Source organism: Neoarius graeffei, chromosome 6 (genome assembly GCF_027579695.1).
Source record: "Neoarius graeffei isolate fNeoGra1 chromosome 6, fNeoGra1.pri, whole genome shotgun sequence".
Classification (NCBI taxonomy): Eukaryota; Metazoa; Chordata; class Actinopteri; order Siluriformes; family Ariidae; genus Neoarius; species Neoarius graeffei.
In genome coordinates, this window is record NC_083574.1 from 53609226 (window position 1) to 53623999 (window position 14774).

The window sequence follows — 14774 nt, forward strand, 5'->3', positions numbered from 1 at the left end:
GGTTACAACACCATCTCTAAAGAGTTTGGACTCCACCAATCCACAGTCAGACAGATTGTGTACAAATGGAGGAAATTCAAGACCATTGTTACTCTCCCCAGGAGTGGTTGACCAACAGAGATCACGCCAAGAGTAAGGCATGTAACTTCTAAGCAACTGAAGGCCTCTCTCACACTGGCTAATGTTAACGTTCATGAGTCCACCATCAGGAGAACACTGAACAACAATGGTGTGCATGGCAGGGTTGCAAGGAGAAAGCCACTGCTCTCCAAAAAGAACATTGCTGCTCATCTGCAGTTTGCTAAAGATCACGTGGACAAGCCAGAAGGCTATTGGAAAAATGTTTTGTGGATGGGTGAGACCAAAATAGAACTTTTTGGTTTAAATGAGAAGCGTTATGTTTGGAGAAAGGAAAACACTGCATTCCAGCATAAGAACCTTATCCCATCTGTGAAACATGGTGGTGGTAGTATCATGGTTTGGGCCTGTTTTGCTGCATCTGGGCCAGGACGGCTTGCCATCATTGCTGGCACAATGAATTCTGAATTGTACCAGTGAATTCTAAAGGAAAATGTCAGGATATCTGTCCATGAACTGAATCTCAAGAGAAGGTGAGTCATGTAGCAAGACAACAACCCTAAGCACACACATTCTACCAAAGAATGGTTAAAGAAGAATAAAGTTAATGTTTTGGAATGGCCAAGTCAAAGTCCTGACCTAATCCAATGGAGCACTTGCATGTGACGTCACAGCCGATCCAGATTGTGACAGACGCCATCTTGTCGGTCAAACGTCATATTCCTACTTCTGGTTCTACTTCTGCTTTTACTTCTACCTTTTCTTCTGGAAAACCCTACTATATACAATTCTACTACAACGGCTGCGGCTACAAGCTCTCGCTACCTGTGCATGTTTGTTTTTGTGTGTATTTTTGCGTGTTGTTCGTCTGTACCGGACTTCAATATCCACTACAACCGTATGGACTTACTGGACATTGGTTTCCAGCAGAAAATGACGGTTTGTAGCGATTTCCATCGCATGCACAACATTCCGGAGGAGAAAAAAAAAAACATTCCGGACGAGATAGCGAGACCAGCGGGGTCTCCGTGGATTGTTATCGGAAGCAAAGCAAAGGAGGCGGCGCCGGAAGCGAAAGCGAGGCTGCAGAGCCGGCCTGTTGACTAAGCTCAGAAAACAGCTACTCAAATCTCCACTGCTAAGCCTCTACCTCTCCAACGCCAGATCCATGTACAGCTTCATGTACAATGAATGGAACTCTGTGTTTCTATGGGCAGCCAACGCTGGATTATGTAATTGCTGTGGCCACCAAACCTCAGTCTGGTCACTATCCCAGGATTGCATCAGGTTCTGTACACGAAAGAATCAGCACCAGCCGAAGTCCGTGATATCACTCACCTCTACTGTACGGACGGTAACTGCTCAGAAGGTACCAAGTGTGTTTGTGTGTCGGCAGGGCTCTTCTGCATTGACATTTGTGAGTGTGTTTCCTGTCCGAATGTCCCCCATGATCAGGAGACATTGGCAGAGATGTGAATGACGTACAGCATGGCATTTTCTACATGAATCTCTACTTGACCACCCCTTGACATAATGAGTGAACTAGATTTCAACCTGAGAATAAAAAGGGTTATAATTATTGAAAGTCATGTTTGATCGAAATGAAGGCCTATTATTTACTAGTAACTGTTCAGGGTTAACAGCACAAAAGAATCCCCAGATCTGCACAAAATGAACAAAATATATTCTATTCGTTTTCGTGTTGTACACATCATCCAAATAATGTGTGTGTATTGTTTCAATACAAAAACATCAACAGGTTTTTATAGAAGAGGAAGCAGATGTTTAGTAAGAGAGTGCTTTTCAAAAATATCTTATGCTAGCAAACCTAATTTCACGATCAAAGATGTCGGCAATGTTTTGTATGACCAATGACCCGATCAACCTGCATTCGCTAGGAAGGGGTTAAATTGCTTGAAAACATGTCTCAGACTACATTTGCATCTTTGAAATAATGATTTCTCTCCTTAGTAATGTACAACTCATCCATAGAGAAAATATCGGCTTCATTTTCTCAAATTGTGATTTCAATGTTAAATCCGGGTTTATGCGCAGTCGCAAACAAAGGGTTAATTGGCAGTGTTGTACCCATTCTGAACAATTCAAACTGGTATTTTTGAATAAAAGACATCTAAAACTATAGAATGATATAAGTTTTCCCTTATTTTCCTGACAATTAATCATTTATAATTGAAATATTCAACGAACAACCTGAAAAAAACTCAAAAATATTTGGATTCTAAGAGGTTAGTACACCCATAAATTGATGAAAATCAAATTAAAAGCCCAGAAAGGTTGCATTAGCATATCATGGACCTAAATGATGCAGTATATTGATGCCCACACATCAATATGTGCATTCATTGCAGAGGAAATGCCTCTGGTTTAGCGATACAAAATTTTGCAGATGGTCCGGCAAATAAGGACCATATGTTGTTACAATATTAATTTTGTACAACCATGTTTTTTATGAAGTAGACACCCATACCCTTCAAATAAAACAGGTCCCGCTTTGTTCTACCGCCTGGAGGGGTATACCCTTTATTTTCAGCTCCTCGCCACTGGTCTAATACTTTTGCCACTCACAGATATGTAATATTGGATCATTTTCCTCAATAAATAAATGACCAAGTATTATAATTTTGTCTCATTTATTTAATTGGGTTCTCTTTATCTACTTTTAGGACTTGTGTGAAAATCTGATGTTTTTTAGGTCATATTTATGCAGAAATATAGAAAATTCTAAAGGGTTCACAAACTTTCAAGCACCACTGTATAATATTACAGCAATCGAAAGAAAAATGAGAAACATTGAGCTACAGGGAGCGTGCCAGAAGTAATGGAAAGCCTAAACAAGACATTTCTTGTCGTCCCCCCCCCCCCCTTTTTTTATTTTTTGATAAAACGTACTATTACCTGCCTCCAACCATTCAACATAACAAATCTATAAGGTCTCTTACAAATTTTTAAATATTGTTCAGGGGTAACTTTTCAGTACTTTGTCTGCCCCTTTATCATGTTTGAGCAGTAAAGCTGCTTCTCACCAGTAGATGGCAATCGGATGCCTATCAGTATGCATCATTGAGCACAAGATGATGATTAAGCAGAATGCAAGACCCAGAATGGAAAGAGCCATTAGGAGTGTTAATCAGATTCTACACTGTAGAATTTAATTAACACTCTTAAGTGTTAACAAAAATCTGTGTTAACGTGTTAAAAAAAACTGGGATAGCTGGCCAAGAGAGAGATATGGCTTAATCCATTGTCTTCCATAAATTTAAAACCATTTACCCCACCTTTCAGGCAAAGACTGAGCGCCAGTGCTCGACGCAGACGGTAGAGATGGTCTAGACATTCCAGCCTTATGCAGCATGGAAGTGGATTTCTGTTTCTCGTAGCTGAAGCAAAACAAACATTATAATATAAAATGACATGAACAACATGAAAGCACACAAACGCAGCATTCAAAATACAATGGAGTAAAAATTAGTCAGTTGTTTAGATTGCTTACAAAAATAGTGACTCCAGAGGACTGTAGGTTTGTAGCTAAGCTAACAAGGAAGGTCATATTACCTAGCGTAGCATTTTGAATTATGCATCAATCCCATTGTGCAAGCAAATTTTGTGGTTTTAGGTCTTTGCAAACATTGTACAGACAAACACCATGATATAGAGCGAACAGTGACATAGCAATTAATGTAACTAACGACAGTTAGATTGTGGGCTAGCAAACTGTCGCTACAGTTGCACGAACATGCAACGAGGACGAGACACTTTCCCAGAGCTAGCACACCAGCTCCAGACTGTGATCCTCACAACTCTCCTGCTACTATAGCTAACATAACAGCAGCATATCTTGGCAAACTAGAAATTAAGTTGAATGCCCCTTGGCAGGTAATTTAATGTTACTTGACAGACCGCTAGCAAACCAGCTGGGATTGGCTATCACTGGCATTAGCAAACAGGACAAAACAATACTGACCTACTGGTTTTGTGAAACATGGCAAAATTAATGTTACCCATCTGTCAAGCAGAAACGGAGCAGCCTCCACCTCCTTTTTTTTTTTTTTTAAAGATTTTTTTGAGGGCGGCACGGTGGTGTAGTGGTTAGCGCTGTCGCCTCACAGCAAGAAGGTCCTGGGTTCGAGCCCCGGGGCCGGCGAGGGCCTTTCTGTGTGGAGTTTGCATGTTCTCCCCGTGTCCGCGTGGGTTTCCTCCGGGTGCTCCGGTTTCCCCCACAGTCCAAAGACATGCAGGTTAGGTTAACTGGTGACTCTAAATTGACCGTAGGTGTGAATGTGAGTGTGAATGGTTGTCTGTGTCTATGTGTCAGCCCTGTGATGACCTGGCGACTTGTCCAGGGTGTACCCCGCCTTTTGCCCGTAGTCAGCTGGGATAGGCTCCAGCTTGCCTGCGACCCTGTAGAAGGATAAAGCGGCTAGAGATAATGAGATGAGATGAGATTTTTTGGGGGCTTTTTTCACCTTTATTATTGGATCAGTGTAGAGACAGGAAATGAGCGGGAGAGAGAGACGGGGAGGGATCGGGAAATGACCTCAGGCTGGAATCGAACCCGGGTCCCCGGATTTATGGTATGGCGCCTTATCCACCTGAGCCACGACGCCCCCCCCACCTCCTTTTTAATGTCTTTCAACTGTCACAGGTCTCTCCACTGTTGGAAAGCTGCCTGCACGTTTAAATGAATAAATATAACAATTTTCATACATGTAGCCTGTTTAACGTTTGTTATTAAATATGTATTTTCACATTTTGCAGTGCTCGAGTTAACTCCAGTGTGGGTTTTCTGGTTGAAAGATTTTAATTATACTTTTCCTTACTCCTTATAGAACAACACTTCCTTAATCAGCTGGAGGACTTGCGGTTGCTGTCTTTCACTCCCTCTAGAGAGGTCTGTGGGCAAAGGATAACTTCGCATGACGACAGGTATAAGCTCCTGAAAGGGGTCAATCTTAATGCTATCTAAATTTCCATTCATTTTTTTTCAGGTGATCCTCACAGAATCATCCCATTAGATGCATCTTTACAGAGAATACCACAGAAGAATGCTAACCATGTTCATCCTTTCAAAGAATGATTGATTAACTTGCTGAAAGCTGAACTTAAATTGCAGCATCTGTTGATGGTGTTTTGTTCCCTGCTCTCTCCAGGTTCTTGCTTCATTTGGCAGAGAAGACAGGGGGCATCATTGTCACTAATGACAACCTGAGAGATTTTGTTACACAGTCTGAGGCTTGGAGAAAGATCATACAGGAGAGGTAGAAGTTTCCTTTATTTTGGAAATCGGTCTCCATATTCATGTGTGTATTAGCAGCCAGCAAAGGCTTAAGTGAGACATAAATGACAAAGCTAGATATGAATTGTTTTCTGCATTCAGACTCTTGCAGTTCACCTTCGTAGAGGATCATTTCATGATCCCAGATGATCCTTTGGGAAGACATGGGCCTGTCTTGGACCAATTCCTGCGCAAAGACAGCCGGTGAGTTGCCCCAAAATTATCCACACACACACTGATGGCTTACAGTTACAATGACAAACTAATCTAATCCTTAGCAAATGTGCTTGAAAACGTTATGACCTCATTCATCCTCTGTCCAGATCCACTGCAAGTCCTCTCATGCCCCCACTCAGGATGGACCTGCAGGCCCAAACACGTGCCCCATTACCCACTCAGTCCAGATCAGCATCACACTGGCCCCATTCCGGCCCACCCGACTGGCATCCGCCTCGTCCGTCCCCTTCTCCTCCTCCACAGCGCTCATCCTCAGAAACTACAGAGCTAAAGAGGAAGTTGTACGACATTTTCCCTGACCAAAAGCAGCGCATTGACCGCATCCTCAATGACAACCCTTACATGAGGGACCTGAATGCTCTCTCAGGCCTCTTACTGGGCTGAACACATCACTGTTGAGACCACATGCACAAACACAAAGCTGTGTTTCATGTCAATGTGACTACAGAACAATGGTGAACATAACTTTAAATTTTTTTATTTTTTTATTTTATTTTTTTTTAATAAATACTTTGTGATCTAATGACTGCTACAAGTGGGTTGTTTATTTTGGGGAATCTTGTTCTTGCTACTACTTTGCATTCAAGATTACAGAATCCCTCCCACGTAGTTACAAGCACAATTGATACACTTCGTTTTGGACTTGCGTTAAATGAACATTGAAATGTAAAGTCCATGTGGCATATATTTGATGTACATATTTATTACAACTCTTCCTCTCATAATTTATCATTTGAAAAAAAAAATCTTTGTTTTAAAAGGTGTTTTAGCCGCACAGTGTGTTTAAACTGGTTTTGCTGCAATGGCTCCTGAAGGACAGATGCTTGTTTTTGCTGTCAGTTTCATTAACAAAGATTTTGGGCACATTGACCCATTTGAGTCAAACTGAAGATGCAATAAAGTGCCCATGTTGTTTGCAACTAGTTATTATGGGTTATGGTTAGGGGAGTTAAAAATAAATCCTCAGTTTTAATGCAATTATGGCAACTGACTTAATTTTATTACTATTAAAGTAATTATTAAATTTTTGAAGCATGAATTTAAATTTTTGGGTGAGTTTGGAATTTGGCAATTCAAAATTTCAAATTCTCTTAAATTAGTGGCTTCCTACACATATAGTATTCAACTTTTACCTATTCTAATTCAGTTGTAAATCTGTTTGGCTATCCAAACCTAAATGACTGTCTTTTATGCAGTCTGTACATAATTCTTAGAAAAATTCACATTACTCAATCCTCTGGCAGTGCCTTGCCATTTCTCAACTGCATAATGCACCAACTCAACAGGCAGTGAATTAAAACATGAAACTATGTGGCTGACCAGTAAATGAATGGATGAATCTAAGAAGTTTAAACCAGCTTTTCTGCGCTCTCTGATGAGAGTAAATTCCTGTACAGATTTAGGGGGGAAAAATAACTTTTAGACATAAATTGGAGCCACAATGGAAATGTTGCACATCGGTGGCTTTGCTTCCATCTTGTGTTGACTGTGTGCGACAGTGGGTTATAATTTGCATATTTGTATATGATCTTGTGACTTCTGAGATTCCTCTGAACTCACAAAGGAGAACACCTGTGCAAAACAACCCATTATTCAGATGAGCTGTGGGTATCTCACAGTGCAGCTGTTCAGACTGCTGTTTTCTTCAGCGGAAGGCAGTGTTAATAAAGGCCATTTATGTGTTCATCATGTACAAAGTGAATGAGTTGTTTTTGGTTTTTTGCCCTTTTTGCTTTTATACATGTTGAAGAAAAGCAGGCCCTTGGAGAGCAATGATCATTAATCCCTGACATGGGAGCAATACACTCTTTGTCTTTGCTCAGAATCTCATAATCTGATAAATTGCATCAATTGTCTAAGAAAAACCATGAGGTCAGTGGAGCTTAATCTGCAAAATCATATTTAAATCATGTTGGTAGATGCTTCTGCTAGTAATCAGAATGTGTTTTTCATCAGTAGGGGGCGACATTGCTGTTTCTTGACGTATGCTCTCAGCTGACTTTGGCTTAGACGTGAATGACTTGCATAACCCCTTCTTAGAACAGCCCCTTCAGTACTATATGGAGACAAAGGATTTACATTTGCAGCATTTGGTAGATACCTTCATGTAGAGTGTAGTGCTTTTGTAATTCCCCTCAAAAAGCTAGCATGCTAGAATGAATAGATCAGGGTCTAAAAAGCCTATCAAACTAAGTGTTAGAAAGGAGTAAGTACAATGAGTACAATCTTCCTTGTATCATCAAGTCGAGCCATGCTAGAGACTCAAAGGGAGCATGGTGCGTAGATGCATGTAATACATATCTTCATCTAGGTGGGTGTTGGTCCATTTATTGGCTTTGAAGGCAAGAATTACTATTTGAAATCTGATGTGGCACCTACAGGAAGCCAGTGGAAGGAATGTAGAAATGGGAGATCTTGGATGGGTTGAACGCAAGTCAAGCAGCTGCATTCTGGATAGGTTCAGGGGTTGAATGGCAAACAAGGGGATGACCTGAGTGGCCTCTGTAGAGATAAATGGCCAGATCCTCATCTCATCTCATCTCATTATCTCTAGCCGCTTTATCCTGTTCTACAGGGTCGCAGGCAAGCTGGAGCCTATCTCAGCTGACTACGGGCGAAAGGCGGGGTACACCCTGGACAAGTCGCCAGGTCATCACAGGGCTGACACATAGACAACCATTCACATTCACACCTACGGTCATTTTAGAGTCACCAGTTAACCTAACCTGCATGTCTTTGGACTGTGGGGGAAACCGGAGCACCCGGAGGAAACACACGGGGAGAACATGCAAACTCCGCACAGAAAGGCCCTCACCGGCCACGGGGCTCAAACCCGGACCTTCTTGCTGTGAGGCGACAGCGCTAACCACTACACCACCATGCCGCCCTGGCCAGATCCTAATGTTGGTAAAAAACAATTTGCATGATGGAGTCAGGTTAACAATGTGAGCATAACTGAATACTTGGTTGTCCAGAACTACTCCAAGGATGTGTGCACTGTCAAATGGTATGATCCTGAGGGTTCTCCAGAGCTTGATGTGGGAATAAATCTCTAGGGATTCGTACAACAGTGCAGTATTGCTCTGATTTAGTTTGAAGTAATGAGCTGCTATTTGTGATTAGATGCCTGCCAGACATGCTAAGAGCCATGTAAAAATGAGTGTCTAAGGGAAAGAAATAGAGGATGAGTTGAGTCATCGGTATAGCAATGGTATGAAAACTTGTGTGAGGATATTGCATCACAGAAAGAAAGAGTATGAGGAAGAATAGAAGAGGGCCCAGGACTGAGCTTGGTGGGACCCCAGTGGAGAGTGCATGGAGCAAATTTGGATCTCCATGTCACCTGATATGACCAACACCCAAGGTAAGAAGCAGGTCAAAAGAACCACTGCCATGATGGACCAATGTTTCTAAGGCTTGTTGGTATGTACAGGAGAGTCTTGTGATTATGTCAAAGGCTGCTGAAAGGTCAAAGACAATAAGGACTAACCATAGTTTGGCTGATCTAGTGGCCAAACTGGTTAGGATTTTGGATGTCCTTCTGGATAATAAAGAGAGTTGATTGTCTATCAGGTGTTCAAGTATTTTAGAAAGAAAAAAGTGAGATATTTGTTGGTAGTTGATGAGGTGTCTGAGATATCCACTGCACATTGAGATGTTGCCGCCTTCATTTTTGTTCTCTCTATTACAGTAGGAAAAATCTACCATGATTTGCTACCATGGACTTCCTTTACAGATATGGAACAACTATAAATCGTTTTATTTTTGCCATACTGTTTTCAATAATATGAGTGAATGGATTGTTTAGCCTTCAGTTTGCTCATTCTTTAAATGTGGGTGGCTTAAAGCTTGAGTGGAAAATTGGTTTTGTCACTTTGGCTGTGGGGGTTGTCCCTGCTTTAATCTGTGCATAGGTTTTCAAAAATCGTGTAAAAGATTATCCCTGAAACTTTACTATGCAAAACAGCTGCTTTGTGCTACGAAGTTAAAAAAAAAAAAAAGCCCTACCTTTTGGGACTGGAACTAACCAGGTATAATGACTAGAATGAGATCATTAAGACAGAATGCACTATGATACCATCACAGTATTGGTGCATTTCCTTGTTCCATGTCAATAAATGAAATCTTTAAAGATTTTTAAGTCATAACTTGTAAATGATGCAGTTTATAGTATGGCCCTCCAGTTTAAACATCAAGTTTTTAGTTCCTTTTGCTTTATTTGTCCATCCCTTAGTAATGATCATCTCTTTTACATTTATTTAAAACTTGTTTGCCTTATACTTTCTAGATTCTGATTTAAAACTCTGCTCCAATAGAGATTGTCTGTCTTAAATTTAGGATGGTATCTCAAACTTAAAAACTCTAATTATAATTCTTGCATTACAATCAGGCAGAAACATAAACCACATCACTCCATTATCTTATTTACTCTTAGACTGAACTCTTAGGGATACATGTTAATGAAGTTTTATTCTCATATGATGGCACTACCACCTTGAAAACACCACCAAGGGCTGCAATTGTTGTGTTATGCAGTAGCTAGGCAGCACGGTGGTGTAGTGGTTAGCGCTGTTGCCTCACAGCAAGACGGTCCGGGTTCGAGCCCCGTGGCCGGCGAGGGCCTTTCTGTGTGGAGTTTGCATGTTCTCCCTGTGTCCGTGTGGGTTTCCTCCGGGTGCTCCGGTTTCCCCCACAGTCCAAAGACATGCAGGTTAGGTTAACTGGTGACTCTAAATTGACCGTAGGTGTGAATGTGAGTGTGAATGGTTGTCTGTGTCTATGTGTCAGCCCTGTGATGACCTGGCGATTTGTCCAGGGTGTACCCCGCCTTTTGCCCGTAGTCAGCTGGGATAGGCTCCAGCTTGCCTGCAACCCTGTAGAACAGGATAAAGCGGCTACAGATAATGAGATGAGATGCAGTAGCTAATTATCAGTTATACCCCCTTTTCCACAGGTTGACACAGTTTCCTGAGGTCTGTGACGTGTTTTGGTCAAAACACCACGAGGATGAAGCCCCACAGCTCCTTTCTCGCCCTGTCTGAACAGCCTTGCTCAAAACAGCCGATTTGAGTGCCTGTTCCTTTAAATGATAATGAGCCACTGCTCACCCCACCCCCATATACATCTGGCCAATTAGGTAGCACTTTCCTTATGAATATTCATTCACAAAGGCAGTTTTCAAGGCATGAGTGGAGATACTCGGATGAGGGGGCGGAATAATTCTAATGAGCTCCTCTTGTGAGGTAGAAATAAATTATGTCTTATGAAACTGGCAGCTCAAAGGAAATGAACTTATTTCAACATTTCCCTGTGTTGACACATTAAATCCCACATACATACACGGTGTATCCTGTTTGTCACCTAGGATGCGTTCCCTTCGGTCGTTCCCCTCGGAATCAAAATGCACAAAAATGTCAAATTCTCAAAGTTACTCAAGTTGTGTTGATTTGAAAAGAAGTAATAGACTGAAATGTACCTTTAAAAGCTTTGTGAGAGTGCAAAAGATGTACTCTTGATGGTAACACCTCAGTGGCAAGGAACGTTGCAGTTGGGAACCTTTATTTCTGAGTGTTTATGGGCAAAACTGATAGGGATCAGGTCATAACTGCATCATGCATTGCTATAATCATTTTTTTTTTAATTCTGTTTCTGTGTACACAGAGTCAGAGAACCTATAACTATTTCATTATGTAATTCTATATAGGACAATGAAAATAAAGTTGACTTAATGCTAGTCGAGACTGCAATAAAAATGTTCTAAATGAGAAGGCAGTATCTTGGTCAAAGAGAGAGCAAGATCCTGAAGAAATCATCAACTTTTCCTTTCTCGTCTTTACCCAGTATGGCAAAGAAAAATGGCGAACTGTTCTGGGAGGAAGGTTCAAATACCGTGAACATTCCATAACAGCTCAACATTCTCAGGAGTGTTGCATTCCCAAGACCTCCTCCCTCTGCGATTCTACCCCAGATCTCTTACCTTCTCTTTCTCTCTCATAGTAATCAAATACCAGGCTCTCTGTTTGATTTAAAACTCACATCTACTGACATTAACAAGGGTGGACGTAATAGCCATCTTTATTCTTTAATCAAGAACATTCCTGCGGAGATGCAATATATTTTGCAGCATGCACAGAAATCAGAGACTGAACCACAAGTGGTTTAAAGTCTACACAGAAAGCACTGTGACTAATCAGACACATGGCTTCATAAGCAAGCATGTTACTGTGTAGAGTTTAGTGAATAGACTCAGTGTTTTCACATATTATCAGGATGGGACCAGGGGCAGGCAGGATTTACGAATGAAACAAGTTCCCGGGCAAGTATTAAGAGCACAGGCGTTGGATGATGTGTGGATTTCACCAATTCACCTCACATTTAGGAAAGAATAAAAATCAGAACCAGCCTCCCTTAAGAATCTTCCTTCTTCAAGAATCTTTACTATGAAACAGCACAAATTTGTACCTATGAACATTCCCCACTCCACAGCCTTACACATACACACTAACGCTGAGGTATTATGTGGACAATTTAGACGAGTGAATGGGTGCATTCATGAGTTTGCTGATGAAGCAATTGATACAGTAGAGACAGCTGTCATGGAGAGTGGGGAGATCCTGTGACTATTCTGCAGGCTATGTAAGGAGAACGTCGACAAGGCTGTGTGTTAAATTAACACACTGTTTTAACTCCATCATGTGGCACTCTGGTTTGGCTCAGGGAGGGGCTGCTCCTTCCCTCCATCTGCTGTAGAGCCGCAAACAATGATGTCATTTCCTCACCAGGGCTGAGCTGGCAACTTTGGAAGCTGGAAAGAAAGCAGGGCTGCTTTGCTATGAAAGGCTGCTCATTTTTTGTGGCTGTATAATCCAAGCACTCACCTCATTCACTCATGCATAGATTTGCTGGAACAAGTCTACACAAAGTGCTGCACCCTCACAGCATTTGCATAGTGTTCCCTTTCGAAGGAGGGAACGATACTATGACAAGATCAGGAGTTTGTACTGTATTTGTGACCCATGGTGAGATAAAATGTCTCATACTGTTATGAATTTTTTTTTTTTTTTTTAGTTCAGATTTGCCTGATCCTAAAATGTTGGCATGCATGTGCCACATCTGCACATAAAGTTTGCGTTTTTCAAATGCACCTATTCATTTTAACTGAGAGTCAGGCTGGTTAAACACTATTTGCATGCATCGGAGTCTGACAGCAGGGGCAGAGGTGGAAAAAATGTGAGTTTTAAAACTGCAGGGGAACCACGCCTGGCAGAAAGTTATGTTTGTAATTGGTCCTGTGAGAGAGTCTACAAGACGTGTATGTTTTTTTTACAGAACAAAAAAATCTTTATTCATCAATTTCTGGAATACATCAGCCTTTTTGTGCAGCTTGAAACGTTTTAGCAGAATATAGCCTAAACGTTTTTTTTTTCGACTATAATGTTTATATTGTACAATGATTACTTTTATGTGTGCAGACAAAATGACCTCATGCTAATAAATATCTTTCTTCTCTTATTTCTATATCCTGTTACCTTTTCTAACAATCTCACCAAGTTCTCTCTTTCTTCTTTTCTTATCTTATCTTCTTCCTCTCTCATCTATCCATCTTCTCTTTCCTCTCTCATTACTTTGTCACTGTCTTGTCCAGAACTCATTCATTTTCAGTATGTAATTGCTTTATCCTAGTTGGAGTGGCGATGGATGGATCCAGGGTTTATCCTGAGAAAGCACAACTTTATACATCACACACTTATGAAATTCCTCTCTGCATTTAACCCATCTGAAGCAGTGAACACACACGTACACACGTGAGCAATGAGCACACAGGCCACAAAGCGCTACTCCTGAATAGTCTCGGACCTGGCTTAGACGTGTATGCACATAATTTAGGAGATGATAACGCAACTGTTATAGGCTAATTTGACCCCAAGGAATAACTTGGGATGTGTGCCAAAATCGCTATCCAGGGCGAACAGCCTGAAAATTACCAATCCAAGATGGCTGCCGGTATTACGGTATTATTATTGTGTTACTCTTCGTGTTCCTGACCCTGGTTTAAGTGACACATAAACGGTAATAATATGATGTTAAAAGTTGTATTGTTGGCTGTTAAACATTTAGGCTCCTACTGAAGTAATAAGTTTTGTTTTGTAATTTTCACTTTAAGTTGACATTTCATTGATCATAATAGTATGATTGAAAATACAATTTCTTTATATTAATCAAATGCTTGCTTTCTTATACTTTCCTAAATTATGTGCATAGGTCTCCCAATTCCATGATTTCATGTTTGAGGTAGGGTTATTCTGTTTTTCTCATGTTTTCTGTGAAACTGCCATTTTAGCCAATTTTTTTTTTTTTACCTTGCCCTTGACCATAGCTTGTTCCCTTTTCCTTCAATCATGAAAAGGATGTCACTAATGGATTCCCCATACCCAAAAACCCATAAAATGAGGTACTGCACATACTTCTGTGGTGAGTGGTTCCAAAATTTATATTTTCAATATGGCTACCGGCAGCCATCTTGGATTGGTAATTTTCGGCCTGTTCGCTTCGGATAGCGATTTTGGCACACATCCCAAGTTGTTCCATGGGTTCAAATTAGCCTATAACAGTTGAGTTATCCTCTTCTAAATTACAGTATGTGCATACATATCGAACCCAGGTCCTCTACTACAACTGCTGCATTCTAAATTTCAACAAAGATTTACACCAATCAGTTATAACATTAAAACCACTGAGAGGTGATGTGAATAACATCCATCCATCCATTATCTCTAGTCGCTTATCCTGTTCTACAGGGTCGCAGGCAAGCTGGAGCCTATCCCAGCTGACTATGGGTGAGAGGCGGGGTACACCCTAGACAAGTCGCCAGGTTATCGCAGGGGTGACACACAGAGACAAACAACCATTCACACTCACATTCACATCTACAGTCAATTTAGAGCCACCAATTAGCCTAACCTGCATGTCTTTGGACTGTGGGGGAAAACGGAGCACCCGGAGGAAACCCACACGGACACGGGGAGAACATGCAAACTCCACACAGAAAGGCCCTCGCTGGCCACTGGGCTCAAACCCAGGACCTTCTTGCTGTGAGGAGACCATGCTAACCACTACACCACTGTGCCGCCCTATGTATAACATTGATTATCTCATTACAATGGTA

General features: G+C 41.2%; 1 protein-coding gene across 1 annotated transcript in view; it reads left to right on the top strand.

The window, feature by feature from the left end:
• n4bp1 (nedd4 binding protein 1) overlaps window positions 1–7305 on the top strand; it is a 29831-nt gene extending 22526 nt beyond the window's left edge. Inside the window, exons 4-7 of the mRNA XM_060923840.1 lie at window positions 4926–5022; window positions 5247–5354; window positions 5474–5575; window positions 5695–7305. Of these exons, the coding sequence (XP_060779823.1) occupies window positions 4926–5022; window positions 5247–5354; window positions 5474–5575; window positions 5695–5992 (605 nt within the window). The 3' untranslated portion in view covers window positions 5993–7305. The remainder of the gene's footprint in view (window positions 1–4925; window positions 5023–5246; window positions 5355–5473; window positions 5576–5694) is intronic.
• Window positions 7306–14774: the final 7469 nt, after the last annotated feature.